Source organism: Raphanus sativus, chromosome 9 (assembly GCF_000801105.2).
Source record: "Raphanus sativus cultivar WK10039 chromosome 9, ASM80110v3, whole genome shotgun sequence".
NCBI classification, from domain to species: domain Eukaryota; kingdom Viridiplantae; phylum Streptophyta; class Magnoliopsida; order Brassicales; family Brassicaceae; genus Raphanus; species Raphanus sativus.
Genome location: NC_079519.1, coordinates 569,122 through 589,766, shown reverse-complemented (window position 1 = coordinate 589,766; position 20,645 = coordinate 569,122). Strand labels below are relative to the sequence as shown.

General features: G+C 36.4%; 5 protein-coding genes, 3 non-coding genes and 2 pseudogenes across 9 annotated transcripts; 5 read left to right on the top strand and 5 right to left on the bottom strand.

Annotated features, from left to right (window-relative positions):
• Positions 1-567: 567 nt before the first annotated feature.
• Positions 568-639, bottom strand: TRNAT-CGU (transfer RNA threonine (anticodon CGU)). The gene has a single exon. It is a non-coding gene; the product is annotated as a tRNA-Thr (tRNA).
• Positions 640-2,577: 1,938 nt separating this feature from the next.
• Positions 2,578-3,776, top strand: LOC108831511 (cytosolic sulfotransferase 1-like). The gene has a single exon (XM_018605053.2). It carries the CDS (start codon positions 2,660-2,662, stop codon positions 3,638-3,640), a length of 981 nt encoding a protein of 326 aa, XP_018460555.1. The 5' UTR covers positions 2,578-2,659; the 3' UTR covers positions 3,641-3,776.
• Positions 3,777-5,639: 1,863 nt separating this feature from the next.
• On the bottom strand, positions 5,640-6,974 carry LOC108831508 (putative disease resistance protein At5g47280; annotated as a pseudogene).
• Positions 6,975-7,313: 339 nt separating this feature from the next.
• On the top strand, positions 7,314-8,460 carry LOC130500395 (uncharacterized). The gene has a single exon (XM_056995424.1). The coding sequence runs from the start codon at positions 7,925-7,927 to the stop codon at positions 8,363-8,365; it is 441 nt and encodes a 146-aa protein (XP_056851404.1). The 5' UTR covers positions 7,314-7,924; the 3' UTR covers positions 8,366-8,460.
• An 11-nt stretch (positions 8,461-8,471) lies between these two features.
• LOC108831510 (uncharacterized) lies at positions 8,472-10,841 on the bottom strand. 2 transcript variants are annotated; one of them, XM_018605051.2, is made up of 3 exons: positions 10,696-10,841; positions 10,006-10,164; positions 8,472-9,925 (listed from the first exon to the last, which is right to left on the bottom strand). In XM_018605051.2, the coding sequence occupies exons 2-3, from the start codon at positions 10,151-10,153 to the stop codon at positions 8,793-8,795; spliced, it is 1,281 nt and encodes a 426-aa protein (XP_018460553.1). In that variant the 5' UTR covers positions 10,154-10,164; positions 10,696-10,841; the 3' UTR covers positions 8,472-8,792. The 2 variants fall into 2 exon arrangements, with proteins under 2 accessions (XP_018460553.1, XP_018460554.1); XM_018605052.2 differs by having other exon boundaries at positions 8,472-9,922.
• Positions 10,842-11,083: 242 nt separating this feature from the next.
• On the top strand, positions 11,084-12,245 carry LOC108831514 (protein KTI12 homolog; annotated as a pseudogene).
• A 482-nt stretch (positions 12,246-12,727) lies between these two features.
• On the bottom strand, positions 12,728-12,800 carry TRNAA-UGC (transfer RNA alanine (anticodon UGC)). Its single transcript has one exon. It is a non-coding gene; the product is annotated as a tRNA-Ala (tRNA).
• A 973-nt stretch (positions 12,801-13,773) lies between these two features.
• On the top strand, positions 13,774-14,952 carry LOC108831515 (PLASMODESMATA CALLOSE-BINDING PROTEIN 3). Its single transcript, XM_018605055.2, has 3 exons — positions 13,774-14,021; positions 14,142-14,384; positions 14,459-14,952. The coding sequence occupies exons 1-3, from the start codon at positions 13,970-13,972 to the stop codon at positions 14,683-14,685; spliced, it is 522 nt and encodes a 173-aa protein (XP_018460557.1). The 5' UTR covers positions 13,774-13,969; the 3' UTR covers positions 14,686-14,952.
• A 3,440-nt stretch (positions 14,953-18,392) lies between these two features.
• Positions 18,393-18,464, bottom strand: TRNAT-CGU (transfer RNA threonine (anticodon CGU)). The gene has a single exon. It is a non-coding gene; the product is annotated as a tRNA-Thr (tRNA).
• Positions 18,465-19,493: 1,029 nt separating this feature from the next.
• On the top strand, positions 19,494-20,639 carry LOC108831516 (cytosolic sulfotransferase 1-like). Its single transcript, XM_056993367.1, has one exon. It carries the CDS (start codon positions 19,614-19,616, stop codon positions 20,484-20,486), a length of 873 nt encoding a protein of 290 aa, XP_056849347.1. The 5' UTR covers positions 19,494-19,613; the 3' UTR covers positions 20,487-20,639.
• The last annotated feature ends 6 nt before the right edge of the window (positions 20,640-20,645 follow it).

Below are 20,645 nucleotides of genomic sequence, written 5' to 3'. Positions count from 1 at the left end.
AGAGATCACATGATTTAAATCAAAGAGACCACTTAACATGTTTAATTTTTGCCAAACATGGGCTTTTTTAATGCATGGGCTTTATCATCATTATTGGGCAATGGTGCTTCAAGTTTGGTCATTTCCCCTGTTTTAACACTCTGTTTCTCATCACTGGTGTTTCTATGGGGTTCTGATGTAAGGCTGGGCTTTAGCCACGGGTAAAGAGACAAGGAAATCCACTTAGATGGGTTCGTCTTTGATTCTATTTTGGGTGGAGAAAGAAGCTTAGTTGTTTGTTGTGGTTTTTTTTCTCTGTTCTTTCATAAAATATGTAAAGGTTGGTCTAATTGGAACCTCGAGTTAAGAAAATACATAACAAATTTTAGCAAAGAATTGTCAACAGCGACCTTACCAAGGGTTGTGTAAAAAATATCATTTTAATATCTAGTATGCAAAATGAATTTTCTAGATCAATCATAAGCTAAAGAAATGGAGAGAGATGTCTTATTTATTCAACGAAAAGACCAAACAAAAATGAATGTAGTGAAGTATACCAAAAGTGGAAAATAAAAAAAACTCTGTCCAAGCCCCCGGCGAGGATCGAACTCGCGGCCTTTCGCTTACGAAGCGAACGCAATACCACTATGCTACGGAGGCTCTTAACGCCTGTGCATGTGTTAAAATATAATTTTGATGAAGATAATCCAAATGTTTAACCTGTGACTAAACCAACCATTGGCTATTAGGCTATTTCAACGTACACTTAACTTAGCTTGACGTAGCGAAGTACCAACTACTACTTAAGAGAATATTTTGGTAAGGAACACACCTTCAATTTTCAATAATGGGTCAATGCTCTCTAAGATATAACCTCTTAACACTGGCAACCTCTCTCTAAAAAGAACTCTTTGACTAATTAGTGGTAACAAACTTGTGCGTTTGATAGTTGCACTGCGACAACACTTGCTTCATTAAAGAAAAGAAAAGAAGATAAATGTTAATTGGTCTCTGTTCTTTGATTAATTTTTTTTTTTTTGCTAAACTATTGTAGACTTGTAGTGGTCACACGTCAATTATACACTAGCCAAATAACTTTCAGAAAGGTTTATTCATGAATCACTTATCATCTTCTGACATTCTTCAAAGCTGAAGAGCAAGTGGGATTGAGATCTTTCTCAATATAATTATACATAGTAATTTATATTTTATTTTATATTAAATGTTGATTTATTGCACTCATAAATTATTTTCTAATAACTTCTATTATTTATGAAAATAAATATTAATATAAATGTTATATAACTTAATTTAAATGTCTATAATACTTTCGATTATTTTTATCACTTTCACCATTCACACATATAACATTAGATCTGCTAGATCCGCACTTGTACTATTAAATCCACTTGATACATTCTTATTTCATGAGATCCGCAACATTCAATCTATTTTTTCTTTTCAAAACTTAAATGTCTCATTTTTTGTGGTTCATCTGTTTCTTAAAGCTAAAATCTAATCACATAACTAATAGATAACATAATATCAATATAATTAAATTAGGATCCTTTTTTTGGATTTACCCTCACTTTTACCTAGAATATTACTTTTTATGTCATTATGGATTTGTCTAAAATTTAAAAACTCATTAAGAGTAAATTTGAGAAGAAAAAAAGACCAGCTTAACTACCCCATATAAACTACCTATCTATCCCACGATACATCAATATATCTATTATTCTTATTACATCAATATGTCTATTATTCTATGATTACATAATATAGCTATTATTCTATCAATACATGCAGTAGCTGTAGCTGTATTTTTCTTTTGTTGATATATCAAGTCGTTTGCCTCTATTCATCACCATCTTAATTTTGTCACCATGCTTTTTTTTTTTGAAAAAGAATTTCGTCACCATGCTTGCCACTGGAAAATCAATAAACCTTCGATTTATAAAAACAAATAAAATGCATAATAAACAAAAAATTGAATGTAAGTTATGTGCAAAATTTAAAAATTAATAAGTTATATACAAATTTAAAATTTATAAATAAATAACCAAACCAAACCTAACCTAAATTCATAAAAAATCAAGTGGATCCTATATTTTTGGACTGTAAACCGAAAAACACAACCGAACTAGAACCAAACAAAAACAAAACTGGAACTGAATTAAAGACCAAACGTCTGTAACTAAATATGTCAATGAACAAACAAACGGGTTAATAAATTTTCAACATATTTTGTTAACACAAATATTTAGTTTGCTCACTAAATATATTAACGGACAAACAAACGGATTAATAAATATGATTATTAGGAAATATGAAAACTAAAATTATAAAAAAACTAAAATGAAAAATATACCCGCTCTTTTATAGGGCGGGTCAAAATCTAGTTAATATTAAATTGAGAACTCCATTTGAATTTCTACACGGATGGAACTGCTAAAATAGGCGGTGGTCCACATACCAGTAATAGTGGGCATGTTCTTACAAGAGAAATATATAGTGCTAAAATAGGCAGTGGTCCACATACCAAGACATCCAGCTATAAATTATCTTTGCATTTGGAGATAGGCAGTGACCACCTACCAAAACATCCAGCTATAAATTGTGATATTTGCATTTGGAGAAAATCATAAATTTTTTGTAACCACAAAAACTCACAAAAAGAATGAGCGAGAAGGAGCTCCCCGACCACTTGAGAGAAGACTACTTGAGCGAAGAAACCAAAACATTATTCTTTGCACTTCCTTCAACCAAAGATTTTCTAGGGAAGCTCTACAACTACCAAGGATGTTGGTACTACCCCAACACTCTCCTAGGAGTCCTTAATTTCCAGAAAGGTTTCAAGCCTCAGGAAACCGATATAGTCATCGCTTCTTTCCCTAAATCCGGCACCACTTGGCTCAAAGCTCTCACAGTCGCTCTCCTTGAGAGATCGAAGAACAGTTCTTCTGATGTTCCTCATCCTCTTCAATCCGATAACCCTCATGGTTTAGTACCTTTCTTGGAGACCAATGTGTATCTCAATAGCTCAACACCTGACCTGACCAAGTTCTCATCTCCGAGGCTGTTCTCGACTCACATGCCGTTACATACGCTTAAAGTACCCTTCAAGGACTCTCCATTCAAGATCGTGTACGTGTGCAGGAACGTGAAGGACGTGTTGGTATCACAATGGTATTTCAGGTGCGCTTATCTACAAAAAGAAGCAGACAAAAGCCTTCTCGAGTCTTCGTTAGATTCATTATGCAGTGGAGTTGGCTATTTTGGACCCCTTTGGGAAAATGTATTGAGCTATTGGAGAGGTAGCTTGGAAGATCCCGAGCATGTTCTCTTCATGAGGTACGAGGAAATGAAGTCAGAGCCCGCTGCTCAGGTTAAGAGACTTGCAGAGTTCTTGGGTTGTCCGTTCACAGAGGAAGAAGAAGAGGGCGGATCTGTGGACAAGATCTTGGAACTTTGTTCTCTGCGTAGTCTGAGCAGCATGGAGATTAACAAGACAGGAAAAACTTCGAACAATGTGCATCACTCTAATTTTTTCCGCAAAGGAGAAGTGGGTGACTCAAAGAATCATCTGACTCCAGAGATGGAAAACAAAATCGACACGATCATCGAGGAAAAATACAAAGGCTCCGGTTTTAAATATTGAGTGATGTGTGTGCAGATTCGCGCTTTCCTTTAATGGATATGTAATAAAAGAGAATACATTATTGATGAGTGATTTGTGATTTCCTTTAATGGAAAAGGTTACTATAAATGTCAACTTGCTTTCAACGCTTTCCTCTTTCGTCTAGTTCTACCAAATATATGTGAAATTAGATTTTTTTTTTCTGATTAATGAATTTGATTTGTTATCTATTTTTATTTAATCCAAAATATAGATATTCGATTCTCAGTAAATCAAATTCGAACAAATTTAAAAACAAAGCAAATTGTAAATAACAAAAATATGAAACTATTGCTGGGTATCGCTTTTGATATTTATTCTGTACATTCAACGGAAAATATAATGACGCAACAAAACTCTAAACTCAATTGAGTATTCCTTTTTGGGGGATAATGCAACAGGCTCGTACACGTTAAGAATGTCTCATTGTCTTGTGTCTTGACTAAAACGTACAATTTCTTCAACCTTTTTTTTTTCTTGAACTCTTATCGCAAAAAAAAAACATGGTTCATGCTTTTGTCAAAAGAAAAAAATGATTCAAAAAAAAAAACATGGTTCATTTTTGTGCTGGGGAATAATATGTGATTTCTCTGGTATAAGAAAACAAGTGTCTCGTGTCCTTCATTTCATTCATCAATCATTCAATTGGTAACTAACATTTCATTTTGGCTAGTAGGTGTACTACTACTCAATTTGGACACTGGACACATTTTGAATACATTAAGTAAACATTTTTGTTCTATTTAAAACATTTTAAATTATTTTGTGGGAAGGTTAGGTAATACGAGCCAAATACATCCACGTAAATGCATACATACCATTGCAAGTTGCTACCTCAATAACTCTATCAACAACCGCTAGTAGACAATTTGACATGATTCGCTGTTGTGCTTTACAGGAATCCAAAACTATAGCTGACATGATTAGCTGTTGCGCTTTACAAGAATCCAAAACAATAGCTTACTAGGTAATAATCCGCCCTACAGCGCGGAGTGAAATAGTTTATTAGATTATTTTTTGTATACTAAAGAATTTGCTGTATAGCTTTTTCTAGGGATGTACATTCATATATCCTTTCAGTTGATCTATTCGGATTTCAGATTTTTAGAGTTAGAAATTTAAATTGTATTCGGATATTTACAAATTTTGGTTTAGATTTGGTTTGAATCACTGCGGTTTCGGTTTGGATTCGAGTTCGGATATCCATTTTAATTATGTATTTTCTTTACAAAATTCAAATATACTTAAATCCTAAAAATCCAAAATAAAATAATATAAAACACACAAAAATTGAATAACATAAAACTAAATATTTAAATTTACATAAATTAAAGATCCATAAAATATTTGGTTGAATTAAAGATCCGACTTTGTATGTGTAGTGTTTCTTACCTCAGTTTTTAATTCATAACCAATTATAAATATTTATTGTATTCGTGTACAGAAGTCTCAACTATAGCTAAGTTCAACACCATATGAAACTTTCAATTTCTAAAAACATTCTCATTTCAATATTCTAGTTGATGTGAATCTTAATGATTTTTTAATTTCTTTTCTTTCAAATATGATATTATTCAGTGTATGAAAAGAATTTCAATTTACTTTAACAAAAATAAGCTGATTATTTTTTTTTAGAAATTATTTTGGATGGAATTAAAAACTTGAATGTTAACGCATTAATTATCAAATGTTTGTGAAACCGACACATCAGCATACTCAATGTGAAGCTGACACGTGTCTAATATAATGTAAACGTATTAATTGACAATGCTTCTCTTTTAATATATAAGGGATAATACTCTAACCAGTTTTAAAATAAATATTTATCGGAGTACTATAGCAGAATGACCTTGTACCGTTTGGGCCGAGAGCGTTTTCACCTTCGAACTCCAGAACATGGTGTAGACATAATGACCTTATACAATTTAGCAGTTACATTTAGTTTTATCTTGAAATTCACATTTTGATGTTATTGAATTGAATACTTTAATGATTACTCTGTAGTGCTAAGCTATTAAGACTGTTAGCTAAAAGTTGTTTTATATATACAGAGAGAGATTTCAAAGTACACTTAACTTGCTCTGATGAGCAATAATTTATACAGGAGTCTGAGAGAGATCAAAAGAGCCTACTCGTCAAGCCAATCCAAGCTGAAGTTTTTTTGATCTCTTCCTACATACACAAAGTCTGCTCATTGCAAATCACATGGCGTAGAGACTTGAGTGCACCCACAGAACATGCCAGACTCGATACACTGCATTCTCTCATGTCAATTTTCTCAAGTGTCCTTAGCTTTTCAATATATTGAGGAAGAGAATCCATGCTGACACACTATGAAACGTCAAGGTACTTTAGGCACGGAAGCTCACAGACTTCTACCGGTAAGGCTTCCAGCTCCGGGCAAACATATAGCCTTAGAAGTTCAAGGGACTCTAGCATACTCAGATTCTTGGCCAGTTCAAGAATGCGCGGACAGTTTGTTATGCTGACAGAGTTGAGAGAGCTCATCCCACAAATGGTCGACGGTAGTATCAGAAGATCATCACAGTGATCGATTGTGAGATCAGACAAGCTTGGGAAGATGTCCCTAGTAGCCGTCTGATCAAATCTGCTGTTGATCTTACAAAGGATCAGATGCATCTTCTGTAGGTCTCTCAACGGAACGGTGCTGCTGAGTAGTTCAGGAACGTGAACCTTCTCGAGCCAGAGACTCCTCAGTTTGCCCAAACTGGCAGAGAGGGGGAAGCCATGTAGAAACGCTGGAAAATTAGAGTTATCGATAACCACGCTGGAGGCAGTTGCATTAGGTGAATCATATATACATAAGTCATAACCAACTATTTGTCGGATATATATAATAATTCGGATTACTATTTGCTTGATACTCCAAATAATTTTATAATACGTTTGAGTTTTGTGAGAATTTGGAGTAGAGAAAAACAGAGTTATATGGAATCTGATTTCTCTGTAATTGGAACCTGAGTGTGCCTTTGGGATTCACTGGTAGTTTCTCTATCGGATGGTTTAGTTTGGTTTTCTAGAGGATTTGTATATTGATGGGCGTGTTTTTATCTAGAGCATCATAACCCACAGAGACACAACCTTTGAAGCTCAACGTTGTTAGTGCTAAGTAAATCATTGGATTTGTTCTCGGTGCCGAAGACATTGGTAAGCCATACGTGGACCAGACAAAGCCTTTCACGACGTCCTGTAAACTCTTCTCTGCAAACCTTCCTTTGCATGGAGTGCCAAGACATTGAGAGACTTGGTTCACCACTTGGTCACATGGCATGGAGACCGAGAATAAACCTCCCATTGCAGCAAAGAGAGAGAGAGAGAGAGGAATAAGAACACACAGCCGTATAAATGTTTCAACCACCCATAGTTGGAAAATAATGCAAAGGTGTCACTGTATTGCATTGTGGGGAAAATAGACTTTTTCTATGATAAGTTTGTGAGACCAAGTCAAGGTCATACATTTGACCATCTGTGTTTCAAAAAAAAAAAATTGGACCATCTAGCTCAAAATATTTGATAAGTCGCTAAAAAAATAACTTGTAAAGTTAGCTTACGTCTTTATCCCTCAACCCATGGTGCTCTATATAAACAAATCACATTTTCTTGATTTCTAATTCATCACCTTAAAGATGTACGTTACAAGGCATCTCTCGGAATGCCAGAGAAACTTCACACAATCGTTGCCGGAAGGTCCAAACTCAGGCAACAAGATTTCAGGTTTCAAGATTTCAGGTTTTAAACTATCAACTAAAATTTCAGGTTTTCAATACATTTACTTTTGATATATCGAAGCTGAAAGACCTAACTTGCGCAACAAGATTTCTGAAACCCTAATTCTTTTCTTGCAGAGGAGCTTCCACAAGTGCAAAAGAAGAAGATAGAGTCCCCTGCTGCTTTTGCTTTAGCTACATTCCTGAAGCTAAGGCACAAGAAGCAGATCCTTATGACATATACCAACAATTCGAGATCCATCAACGCAGAGCATTATCTCGCTATAACACAGCTATTTCTGTTGCTCCTAATGGGATACCACCTGAGTTCCTTAAGAGGAAGTATTGGACCGTTGAGTACTCAAACTCTCAAGATTTTGGTTTGAGAGATGATGCAAAGGGAATCAACGCTGAGCTTCGTTCTGAGCTTCCCAACGATGTGAATACAAGTGTTGTGGTAGGGAAATGGTATGTCCCTTTCATATTCGTGAAAGAAGGAGACGCAAAAAATCAGATTAAAAACTCGACTTATTACAGCATGACTCTTAAACAAAGATGGGAAGAGGTTTACTCATATGAAAACGTTAGTGAAGCAAGTGAGGTTGTAGTTGATGTTGAAGTAGAAACAGAAGTGGTGAAGCTTGAGGGAGAAGCAACCAATCTGAGAGAGACTGGAGCTTATGGAGTGGTTTGGTTTAGTGTCTTAAGGGATGAGAGACAAGACAAGAAGATAGGTCTTGGGTCAGTGGTCGTGGAGAGGATTAAGTGGGAAGAGGAGAGGTTCGGGTGGTTAAACAAAGGCGATGAAGTAAGGTCTAGCATCAAGAGAACAGAGAGATTCGAAGGCGGTTCATCACAGTGGAAGAGTTATAAATGCTATGTTCTTGTAGAGAGCTTTGAATTAAAGAGAATGGATGGGAGTTTGGTGTTGACATATGAGTTTAGACATGTTGATAAGTTGAAGAGCAAGTGGGTTTGAGTTTATTCAGTTTCTTTGTGTGTCATGTGTGCAACTTATGGTGTGTTCATTTAATAGAAGATCTAATAACATTCATGTAAACTCTGTTTAATGAATAATCTAGAACTGGTTTGAATAATTATCTTTGATGTGGTAGAAAAGTATAATACAAAAACAAAACCTCTCTCTACAACAAAACAACTTTCATGATGCACTCTTCTGCTTCTGCATCCTGTAAATTTTTTAAAGATTCAATCACAAGTATTTCAACATTCCCCTTGTGATTGAATCTTTTTAGAAAGCTTTGTCTCAGTCTCAGGTGAGGCAATGAGCCTCAAGAGAAGCTCGTAGGAAAGCTGCAAATGAGGCCAAGAAGGCAACCATGGAAGGCTCTTCCTCTTCCAAGTCTAGACCATCGACAACTTTGTTTTCGCGCGGTTGAGAGGATTCAATGTTCTGAGTACGTTAGCAGAAACCATTCTAACGGCTTCTTGGATAACGTTTTCACTGAACTTGTTATTTGCAGTGTGGCTACATAAACCACAACCTCAAGCAATGTTTGCCGCTTGATCTCTTTCTCCTTAACATCCTTGGTTGGATACGGATGATGATCCTCCACAAGATCATTGCAGTGGCGCCAGTAGTTCCCAACGTTGGACTCTTCTCTCTTTCTAACTGGACATCGAGTGGAGAATGTATTGGACTTGAAGTCATAGGACATGCATGAATCCTCTTCACCATTCACCTCTTCTTCTTCAACTCTTGAGATGCTCTTTCCAGGAGTTTGAGGACCATAACTCGTGTTGTTGTCGTCGTACTCTACTTGCCACTCGTCATCATCACTATCAACGTCGAGGCTTTGAGACCGATTCTGTACAGCTCGTCTTCGCAGGATGAAGACATTGAAGTAATAGCTCACAATCTCCTTCATGGTTCGCGAAGGAAACGCAGACTTCAGCTGTTTCCAGAAATCTCGGTCTAGTGAAACCGGGTTTGAGTATACAACCTCGTGGAATAGATCCTCCTCGTCTTCGGTTAGCTTACCAGTAACTTCCTCCCCCATTTCGCCGACACCTAACTCGAGACATCTTTCGTATCCAATAGTCTCGAACAAGCCTTCTCTGTTTTCCATTATATGCTGCTGCACGCATCTGATGGACCCTTTATCCATGCAAACGCACTCCTTTCTTCCTTCACCAGTTTCGCAGACCTCGGTTTCGCAGTCAGGCATTGGAATCACGCACTTCCCCATCATCATCACTTGTTCTTCGTTGTCATTGATAGCATCAAGGACTTCGTCCTTGACACATTCAGGAATGTCAGCCTGGTAATCCGACCCGATTGGAACTTGTTTATTAGGAGAACTCTGACACCACTCAACATCGTCTGCAAGGCAAACTGGTCTCCAGAGAAAATCCGACTCGGGAGACGCATCAGAAAGGGTAGACTGAGTCGTCCCACCAGACTGAGAATCCTCTTCAAAAGAGGATGTCATCCAAGAGAAAGGTGGATGGGTCTCAAACTCTTTCTCAACGTTATCCTCACTTTTAAACCCATAGAGATCACTCAGATGGTCTCCTGCTAAATTAACACACAGCAAATAAGCAAGATGCATGTGTTTATATCATGTTAAACCTCTGCAAGAGGCATGATATTATTACCTATGACAAGACTTGGCTTCTCAAAAGAAACATGACATGGAACTCCTTCATCTAGTTTGGCCAGCTTATTGCAATAACTAATCTGTCTTGCATGCTTAACGCTGAGCTCTTGCACATCCTCAGCTTCAAAAGTTCGCTTATAACCCATGTTACTTTAACCTGTAAAATAAAAAACAAAGACATTTAGTTGCTTGGTCTGAAAGTTATCTATGTCATCCACAGACACACACTAACAAGAGACAAAAGTCTTATAACCATCACAGTTATTACCTAAGTGGCAAAGTAAATTAAAAATATGATTGAATTAAAAAATCCCCAAATTTTGAAAACCCTAACCCTAGATTTTCCAATTAACAGCTTAAATCACCAAATCAAGAACCAAGAATCAAAGAATCCGTTAATTATCGAGGACATATACAAAAGCCCTCTATTAATTTCCAGATCTGACGAACCCTAGGACATCAAAGTCAACGAGAATCCAAATCTGATATTTTTTTTTGGGAAAACTAGAAATTAAGAACATATCTGTAAAGAATAACGAAGGAATTCAACATCTAAATAAAAATTTTGATCAGATCTGTTGTTTAAAGATCTAGATCTAGCTCGAATTCTATATTTGACCAAAACGAATGGATGATATCAAAACAGGTATCAATCGAAAGAGGAAATCAAGAGGAAAACGAAAATTACAATTGATTTGAAGATCGATCTGGAAGAAAGAACAGATCTGAACGCGAATTGAAGAAAATAAATAAATTGGGGGAATTTTCGAAGGCTGATAGGGTTGAATAATGGGAATACCCGATTTTGAAACCCGGACTTAATTCGGATACCGAGACAACATCGAATTAGCTGTCACTTATTAAAAATCATTGAACGACTCAAATTACGATACTATCCTCGCCGTAAATCAGCACGTGCCTAGCAACTTGCGTTGGTATATCCTTCGCATCTATCTTCCTAAACCGAAACAAGATAACTTATGTCGACAACAAACCCAGATTGGTATGGAACAAACCGGACCGAACAAATTGAACCGGTTATAATAAAACCCTAAACCCCCAAATCAGATTCTCGCGCGACCTTTCTTCAACCTTTCGACACCGCCGAGTAGATTCCTTTTGTAGAGATCAATGGCACTAGTTGTGATCTGTGGGCAACCTTGCAGTGGCAAATCAACAGCTGCATTAGCCTTAGCTGAATCACTGAAAAGAATCCGATACGAAGCAGAGTGTTAGAATCATCGACGAGGCTTCGTTTCATCTGGACCGTAACCAGAACTATGCCAACATGCCCGCGGAGAAGAACTTGAGAGGGAAGCTCAGGTCGGATGTTGATAGGTCTGTTTCGAGAGGAGACATTGTTATTGTGGATTCTTTGAATAGTATCAAAGGTTATAGATACGAGCTGTGGTGTGTCGCACGTGCCGCTGGGATTAGGTACTGTGTTGTGTACTGTGATGTGAATGAAGCTGGTTTGCAGGGAGTGGAATAAGGGAAGGAGTGATAGAGGGGAGGGTTCGTATGAGGATGGTGTGTTCGAAGATCTTGTGAGAAGGTTTGAGAGACCTGAGAGGAGAAATAGATGGGATTCGCCTCTCTTTGAGCTGTACCCTTCTCGTGATGGGATTGAGAGATCCTCTCCTGTGATTTCAGAGGCTGTGAGTTATCTGACCAAGACTGTTGATTCTAAAACTCAGGATGTGAGAGTTCTTCAGCCGAGTATCGCGACTCAGGCTGCGAGATTCTCGGAAGCGAATTCTCTTTACGAGTTGGATAGGGCGACACAAGAAGTCATCAATGCGGTGGTGGAGCAGCAAGCGCTTGGTGGAACTATAAGCAGAGTTGCTCTTGGCAATGAGCTACCTCCGGTTGAAATCTGCAGACCGGTTGGACTACCGGAGCTAAGGAGGCTTCGAAGAACGTTTGTTAAATTGATGGGTCAAGCTAGTCTGAGCGGGCCACCGTTACCAGCTGGTGCAGACAGTGGTAAGAGACGGTTTGTGGATTACTTGAACAGAGAGTTTGGAAGGCAATAACGCTTGAGTTTGGTGGGTAAAACAAACGTCTTACAGTTTTGTTTTTCATTTTCTCCAGCACAAGTCAAGTTTACACTTTTTTGCTTGAGTGAAATTAGGGGATAAATTGATGTATTTCTTGTGCAAACATATGATTATCATGTAATCAAGTTATGCATTGTTTTTGTTTGTAATAGTAACGTTTGCTTTGTGAGAAAGTGAATTACAAGCATGTGTACCACCATATAACTGGATTCTGTACTCAATGTCTTTGTTTCCACCTTTCAGCATGACACACAGTGTCATGAACATAATGCTCGTTTTGGCTCATAAATGCTCAGAACGGTGCATCATAGTGGACTTGCTCTTAGAGATGGCTTGTAATTAGCTATTAGTTTCTATAAGTTTAGAGTGATGGAGATGTTGGTGCTCGTGTACTGTGTACTGTATACATTGAGAAGTAACGGTAGTGACAAACGGCTCCTTGTTTGTCCAACAAAAATTCTGAAAAAAGTAACTCATCCAAAAAAGCAGATCTGTCATTTTGCTACTTTTCACCATCAACAACACTTTAAGGACATTATTTTTTGCTGGTGAGCTCTCTCTCTCTCTCTCAAGAACCAACATAAGTTCTCTTCGGTATACATCATAACAAATAACTGAGACTGTAAAAAAATATCATGAGAATTTAAAAGTAAAAACATTTGGAGATGCGGGGGATCGAACCCCGTGCCTCTCGCATGCAAAGCGAGCGCTCTACCATTTGAGCTACATCCCCAACTGCTATATTTATGCCTTAATATATACGTAAAAGAAGCGGATTACATGATTGGATATGTATTTTATAGACCCCACATGCAATCACGTTATACGTAATAGAGAAAATGTAGTGAACCTATTAATACAATAGCTAACTTCGTATAGTTTATTTTACCTGCTCCTATAATACCAGCCAAGTAGCTTATTGGAAACTAGCTAGTGGCTAGCTACATTACATTCCTTTTATTTCTTTGATATTTTTTCTGTTTTCAGTGACATGCATATAATTCGTTTGTTTTGTCATTCAACATCGGTGGGCCGGTGGCTATTCAGCTAACAGACAAATGTTGACTTTGCTTTTCTTTTCTTATGCTCACTTTCAGAATTTATTAAATTAGTTATTTTGAATAGTAAACCGAGATATATAGTCGACAAAAAAAAAACCGAGATATATAACGTTTCAAAAGTAGAAACGTTTCATCAATATGTGATATATCCTACTTTTAAAATGTAACTCATCAATATGTTAGTTTCGAAATTGTATTCATTAAGATGCTAGATGTGTCACATGTCTAAAATATGATAATAGATAGTAATATATAAGATAATTAAAGCAATACTAAATAAAAGGCAAAGTTGAAAAAACTACCAAAGTTATTGAAGTGTTGTGATTTTGAACCCAAAATATTCTGCAAATCACAAGTCAACAGTCTACAAAAAAATCCAATTAAATGTATTTTTGTATGAATTGAGAAAAACAAAATAATCAGAAAGCGTTAAATACATAAAACCTAAAGTAACGTCATGCAACGACCCGAGTGAGCACCGCATATCTCCTATACGTAATGCTAATTTATCAGTTTCTTCTTCTGTTTTTTCTTATCACTTTCTTTTCTATTGTACGTTAAAATCAACTTTCAAAAAGTATACTTTTCTTGTTCCCTTTTTTCTCCTTAAAAGATTTATACAATTTGCTTAGAAAGAAGAAGATTCCTAGTTAGAACTTTGCAACCAATCAATTTTCAAGGTTTTTATAATATATATTTATCAAACACCTTTTATCTTCCAAAAGCTCTACATCTTCTCTCTAAAGCCATCATCTTAGTTTTGGTGTCTGCCTGGTTGTTGGTCGACGGTCAAAGTCTATTTTGTGCTTCCCCTAAAGATCGATCTTAAGACTTCATCATCATGAGAGTGTTTCTAGGTCTCTTGCTTCTCTTGGCCTTGACCACATCTTCAAGTAAGTGTTTCTTCTTTTTCTCCTACCTTCTTTTTCTTGACCATATAGGAAATGATCTTTTCAATTTATGCTCTGAGATTGGTTAAGAACATATATTCATTCTTCTTGCTCTCTTCATAGGTGCAATTTACTGTCTCTGCAAAGATGGAATAGGAGAGAAAGAGCTCCAAACAGCAATAGACTATGCATGTGGAAGCTTAGCAGATTGCAACCCAATCCATGATAACGGTCCTTGTTACCAACCAAACACCATCAAAAGCCACTGTGATTGGGCTGTTAACAGCTACTTTCAGAAAGCAGCTCAGGTCTCTGGAAGCTGTAATTTCTCCGGAACTGCCGCTACAAGTCAAAACCCACCTTCCAGTAAGTCAATCATCTCTAAAAGTCAATAGCTTTGATGAGAAAAGTTGTGACCTTGATGATGTTCTTTTATGCAGATTTGGTTACTGGTTGCATATATCCTTCAAGTGCATCAACAACATCACCAACGGGAACAACTCTGACAAACGGAACTACTCCTGCGTTTGGTCCAACCGGAACCGGAGGCTTTCAAGGAAATGGTGCTTCCAGTTTGATCATTTCCCCTGTTCTAACACTCTGTTTCTCATCATCACTAGTGTTTCTATGGGGTTCTGATGTAAGGCTGGGATTTAGCCACGTGTAGAGAGACAAGGAAATCCACTTATATGGGTTCGTTTTTTATTCTCTTTTGGGTGGAGAAAAGAAGCTTAGTTGTTTGTTGTGGTTTTTTTCTCTGTTCTTTCATAAAATATGTGAAGGTTGGTCTTACAATAAGACTCTTATTGGAGCCTTGAGTTAAGAAAAACCTTACAAATTTTAGTAAAGAATAGTCAACAGCAACATTGCCAACTCGTGGGTTGTTTAAAAATATCATTTTAATACTAGTATGCAAAATGATTTTTTTGATCAATCATAAACTAAAGAAATGGAGAGAGATGTCTTATTTATTCAACGAAAAGACCAAACAACAATGGATGTAGTGAAGTATACCAGCTACTACTTAAGAGAATATTTTGGTAAGGAACACACCATCAGTAATGAGTCAAGGCTCTCTGAGATATAATCTCTCTTCACTTGCAAGTCTATCTAACAAACTCTGTGATCAGCTTAGAGGTAACAAAGTTGTGCAGCTGATAGTTGCCCTGCAACAACACTTGAGAAGATCTTTGAGACGTTAGGTCATTCACCGGTTGGGTCATGGAATAGTGCAACTAAAAAACTGAGAAAAATATAAGTGAAGACCCTAACCAAGCCCATAATGTGTAAAGGCTTGCCCAATTTGAAAGTTAAAAGCAATGAAATTTTAAAGGTGAAAATAAAAAACTTATACAACCGGCGGAGATCGATCTCGCCGCCTTTCTCGAACGCAATACCACTATGCTACGGAGGCTCTTGACCCTAACGTATTTGTTTAAAAATAGATTTTCCATCCAGATAATCAAAATGTTTAACCTGCGACTAAATCTTTGGATATTAGGCAACATACACTTAGATTGTTGTTCAAGATTAAGACTGTTAGATAAGTTGTTGCTGTCTGAGGAAGACAATAGTGAAGTCGGTCTCTCTGGAGTTGAACCACCACGTTGTCATTCCTGATGGAACAGGTATCACATCTCCTTCTGAGATTCCGAAGACTCTCTCTTCAGGAATGTCGTTGCTGTTAGGCAGAACAAGACCGGCCGTTCCAATACCTGCATCTAACAAGTGTTAGTTTCAAACAAATAAAAAGAGGAAAACAGAACAGAGTGATTGGCAAACAAACAAAAAGATTCATTATAACTTTTTATATCAAAGTTCCACTATAACATATGCGAAGCTTTGGTAGGAATATCAGCTTCCAATTTATTCACTAAGTAATTATTTATATATTATTTTAAAATTTGTTTACTCTGCTTAACTACCTATGAAATTTGATGCAGATGGTATACATGAATCAAATATGAAAGCGTTTGTGCAGGTAAATACTATTTTCTGTAACTAAAAGCACAGGTAAATATTCATTGAGAAGATTTTAATCACATTTTATATACGTTTATAGATTAAACATGTTCTATGAAATATATACTTTTATACAATGTATTTTAGTATTTCATTGTTTTGAAGCATCAACAGTGTTGAGCTGAGTTTGATTCAAGGGAATTTGTCTGATTTTTTCTCAAGCGGCTTTTACAATGACAAATTTTGTGCACTTACTTGAGTAGCAATGTCTCCATTTTTCCTTCCTTTAGAGAAATGACATAATTACTTTTTTCACTCGTTATAAAAACTTCCATGATTTAACTGATGACAAATAAAATAAATATGTGGAATTGTATGAAGTATTATTCATGGAATTTAATGGAATGAAATAAACATTCCATCTATTTCCAAAGCGCTTTTGACTTGAGATGAATTTTTAATTGATTTTTTTGTAGAATGATATGGAAGTTATGGAATAAAATTAGATACTCTTTTATTTCTTTTAGTTGTAATTGGTGAACATTTTTGGAAATGCAAACCAATTAAGGTTTTTGAATAGTAGTAATCCGAGATGTATAACGTTTCAAAAGTATTACTAGAAATAACCTATACGGTAAACTAAAAAGTTTCATTCCACACCATTGAGGTAGTAGAAAAACGTTTCATAAAGATGTGATATATCCTACTCATAGTATGTGACTTAAATCAATATGTGAATTTAGAAATTGCATTCGTGAAGATGCTAGATGTGATACAGGTTCAAGTATGATAATAGATAGTAATCTATACATAAATCAATACGAAACAAAAAGCAAAAGTTGTAAAAACTACCAATAGTTATTGAAGTGTTGTGATTTTAAACCAAAAGTATTCTGCAAATCACAAGTCAACAGTCTATACTAAAATCCGATTCTTTTTTTTTTGTCAACTTGATCTTCATTGATCATAGCCCATTGGGCATTACATTGAGTATCGGAAATGACAGAGTACGAAAGGCCCATAGATAATATACATTATACAGTCCATTAAAAAAAGAAAAGGCCACGCCATATCTGCCACGCGTCTCACATGCAAAAACACGGCAATCTTGGCCGTGAACAACCGTGAAACAGCTTTTCCAATTCTTCTCTCCGCCGCGGTATCTCTCTCTGTGCCATAGTTCCGGTACCAAATAAGTAGAATCTCCTCCGTCACCTTTTTTGAACCCATCAACCTTCGACTGGAGCACATCCGCGTCTCCGATTTGCTTCATCTTTGATTCCCTTTTGCATGGAAAATTAAGCTTTAGGTCTTCGTTGTGGTTTATTGCTCTAATTGGAATCTCGAGTAAAGAAAAACAAGAAAACAGAACATAAATTTTCTCAACAATCTTGCCAGCTCGTGGTATTAGAAAAAGAAGAAACATTTAACTTGAAGATGTGGTCAAGGCCAATAGAAGCCAGAGACCTAGAAACACTCTCATTTTTCTAGACTTTGACCATAAGGTTTTGTTTAATAGACCCTTGACACATTCACTATTGAAGGTGTGTTTCTAACCAAAATATTCTCTCAAGTAGTAGTAGCTTGCATTTCTGTTGAATAAATAAAGTAAATTTCTCGTTTCTTCAGTGTGTGATTGATGACACAGAAATAAATTTTTGCATTTTACAAAAACCACGAGCTGGTAAGGTTGTGACAAAGTCTATCATAAAGATTTATGTTCTGTTTTATTTTTATTTTTCTTTACTCAAGATTCCAACTAGAGCAACCTTTACATATAAGTAAGGACAGATAAAAAATCACGATAAAGCATTCAGAGCATTTGCATGAGTGAGCATTTGTCAACATTTATAGACTTTGTCATTACTCTGAAGTCTGAATGCTTTATCGTGATTTGGTTACTGGTTGCGTATATCCTTCAAGTCCATCCACAACATCACCAACGGGAACAACTCTGACAAACGGAACTACTCCTGCGTTTGGTCCAACCGGAACCGGAGGCTTTCAAGGAAATGGTGTTTCCAGTTTGGTCATTTCCCCTGTTTTAACACTCTGTTTCTCATCACTAGTGTTTCTGTGGGGTTCTGATATAAGGCTGGGGTTTAGCCACGGGTAGAGAGACAAGGAAATCCACTTAGATGGGTTCGTCTTTGATTCTCTTTTGGGTGGAGAAAAAGAAGCTTAGTTGTTTGTTGTGGTTTTTTTTTTCTGTTCTTTCATAAAATATGTAAAGGTTTTTTTTCTGAAACCTAAAATATGTAAAGGTTGGTCTAATTGGAACCTCGAGTTAAGAAAATAAAGGATTTTAGCAAAGAATTGTCAACAGCGACCTTACCAAGGGTTGTGTAAAAAATATCATTTTAATATCTAGTATGCAAAATGAAATTTATTGATCAATCATAAGCTAAAGAAAGCCCCCGGCGAGTATCGAACTCGCGGCCTTTCGCTTACGAAGCGAACGCAATACCACTATGCTACGGAGGCTTTTGACACTTGTGTATGTGTTTAAAAGTAGAACTGATGAAGATAATCCAAATGTTTAACCTGTGACTAAACCAACCATTTAGTCTATTTCAACGTACACTTAACTTAGCTTGACGTAGAGTACCAACTACTACTTAAGAGAATATTTTGGTAAGGAACACCTTCAATTTTCAATAATGGGTCAATGCTCTCTAAGATATAACCTCTTAACACTGGCAACCTCTCTCTAAAAAGAACTCTTTGACTAATTTAGTGGTAACAAACTTGTGCGTTTGATAGTTGCACTGCAACAACACTTGCTTCATTAAAGAAAAGAAAAGAAGATAAATGTCAATTGGTCTCTGTTCTTTGATAAATGTTTTTTTTTTTTTTGCTAAACTATTGTAGTGGTCACACGTCAATTATACACTAGCCAAATAACTTTCAGAAAGGTTTATTCATGAATCACTTATCATCTTCTGACATTCCTCAAAGCTGAAGAGCAAGTGGGATTGAGATCTTTCTCAATATAATTATACATAGTAATTTATATCTTATTTTATATAAAATGTTGATTTATTGCATTCATAAATTATTTTCTAATAAGTTCTATTATTTACAAAAATAAATATTAATATAAATTTTATATAAATTAATTTAAATATTTATAATATTTTCGATTGTTTTTATCCATTTTCACCATTCACACATATAACATTAAATCTGCTAGATCTGCATTTGTACTGTTAAATCCATTTGATCCATTCTTATTTCATTAGATCCGCAACATTCGATCCATTTTTTCTTTTCAAAACCAAAATGTCTCATTTTTTGTGGTTCATCTGTTTCTTAAAGCTAAAATCTAATAACATAACTAATAGATAACATAATATTAATATTAAATTTAGAACTCCATTTGAATTTCTACACGGATCGAACTGCTAAAATAGGCGGTCGTCCACATACCAGTAATAGTGGATATGTTCTTACAAGAGAAATATATTGTGCTAAAATAGGCAGTGGTCCACATACCAAGACATCCAGCTATAAATTATCTTTGCATTTGGAGATAGGCAGTGACCACCTAACAAAACATCCAGCTATAAATTGTGATATTTGCATTTGGAGAAAATCATAAATTTTTTGTAACCACAAAAACTCACAAAAAGAATGAGCGAGAAGGAGCTCCCCGACCACTTGAGAGAAGACTACTTGAGCGAAGAAACCAAAACATTATTCTTTGCACTTCCTTCAACCAAAGATTTTCTAGGGAAGCTCTACAACTACCAAGGATGTTGGTACTACCCCAACACTCTCCTAGGAGTCCTGAATTTCCAGAAAGGTTTCACGCCTCAAGAAACCGATATAGTCATCGCTTCTTTCCCTAAATCCGGCACCACTTGGCTCAAAGCTCTCACAGTGGCTCTCCTTGAGAGATCGAAGAACAGTTCTTCTGATCTTCCTCATCCTCTTCAATCCGATAACCCTCATGGTTTAGTACCCTTCTTGGAGACCAATGTGTATCTCAATTGCTCAACACCTGACCTGACCAAGTTCTCATCTCCGAGGCTGTTCTCGACTCACATGCCGTTACATACGCTTAAAGTACCCTTCAAGGACTCCCCATTCAAGATCGTGTACGTGTGCAGGAACGTGAAGGACGTGTTGGTATCGCAATGGTATTTCAGGTGCGCGTATCTTCAAACAGAAGTAGACAAAAGCCTTCTCGAGTCTTCGTTAGATTCATTATGCAGTGGAGTTGGCTATTTTGGTCCCTTTTGGGAAAATGTATTAAGCTATTGGAGAGGTAGCTTGGAAGATCCCGAGCATGTTCTCTTCATGAGGTACGAGGAAATGAAGTCAGAGCCCGCTGCTCAGGTTAAGAGACTTGCAGAGTTCTTGGGTTGTCCGTTCACAGAGGAAGAAGAAGAGGGCGGATCTGTGGACAAGATCTTGGAACTAGGGCTGGGCAAAAAATCCGAATCCGAAAAACCAAACCGAACCCGATCCGAAAAAGTAGCACCGAACCCGAACCGAAATTGATTAAGTATCCGAACGGGTTAAAAATTTCGGTATTTAAAGAACCGAAACCGAATCCGATCCGAACCGAAATATTTTGGGTACCCGAATGTATCCGAAATAAATTTATATACTTAAATATATACATTATTTTTATATATAATGTATATTAAAAATATTAAA

Excerpts from the sequence above, each read along its gene's own strand:
- LOC108831511 (XM_018605053.2), top strand. The coding sequence starts at position 2,660 with ATGAGCGAGAAGGAGCTCCCCGACCACTTGAGAGAAGACTACTTGAGC.
- LOC108831515 (XM_018605055.2), top strand. The coding sequence starts at position 13,970 with ATGAGAGTGTTTCTAGGTCTCTTGCTTCTCTTGGCCTTGACCACATCT. Across the intron at positions 14,022-14,141 it reads GGCCTTGACCACATCTTCAA|GTGCAATTTACTGTCTCTGC; the intron begins GTAAGTGTTTCT and ends CTCTCTTCATAG. Across the intron at positions 14,385-14,458 it reads AAGTCAAAACCCACCTTCCA|ATTTGGTTACTGGTTGCATA; the intron begins GTAAGTCAATCA and ends TCTTTTATGCAG.
- LOC108831510 (XM_018605051.2), bottom strand. The coding sequence starts at position 10,153 with ATGGGTTATAAGCGAACTTTTGAAGCTGAGGATGTGCAAGAGCTCAGC. Across the intron at positions 9,926-10,005 it reads GAAGCCAAGTCTTGTCATAG|CAGGAGACCATCTGAGTGAT; the intron begins GTAATAATATCA and ends GTGTTAATTTAG.
- LOC130500395 (XM_056995424.1), top strand. The coding sequence starts at position 7,925 with ATGACTCTTAAACAAAGATGGGAAGAGGTTTACTCATATGAAAACGTT.
- LOC108831516 (XM_056993367.1), top strand. The coding sequence starts at position 19,614 with ATGAGCGAGAAGGAGCTCCCCGACCACTTGAGAGAAGACTACTTGAGC.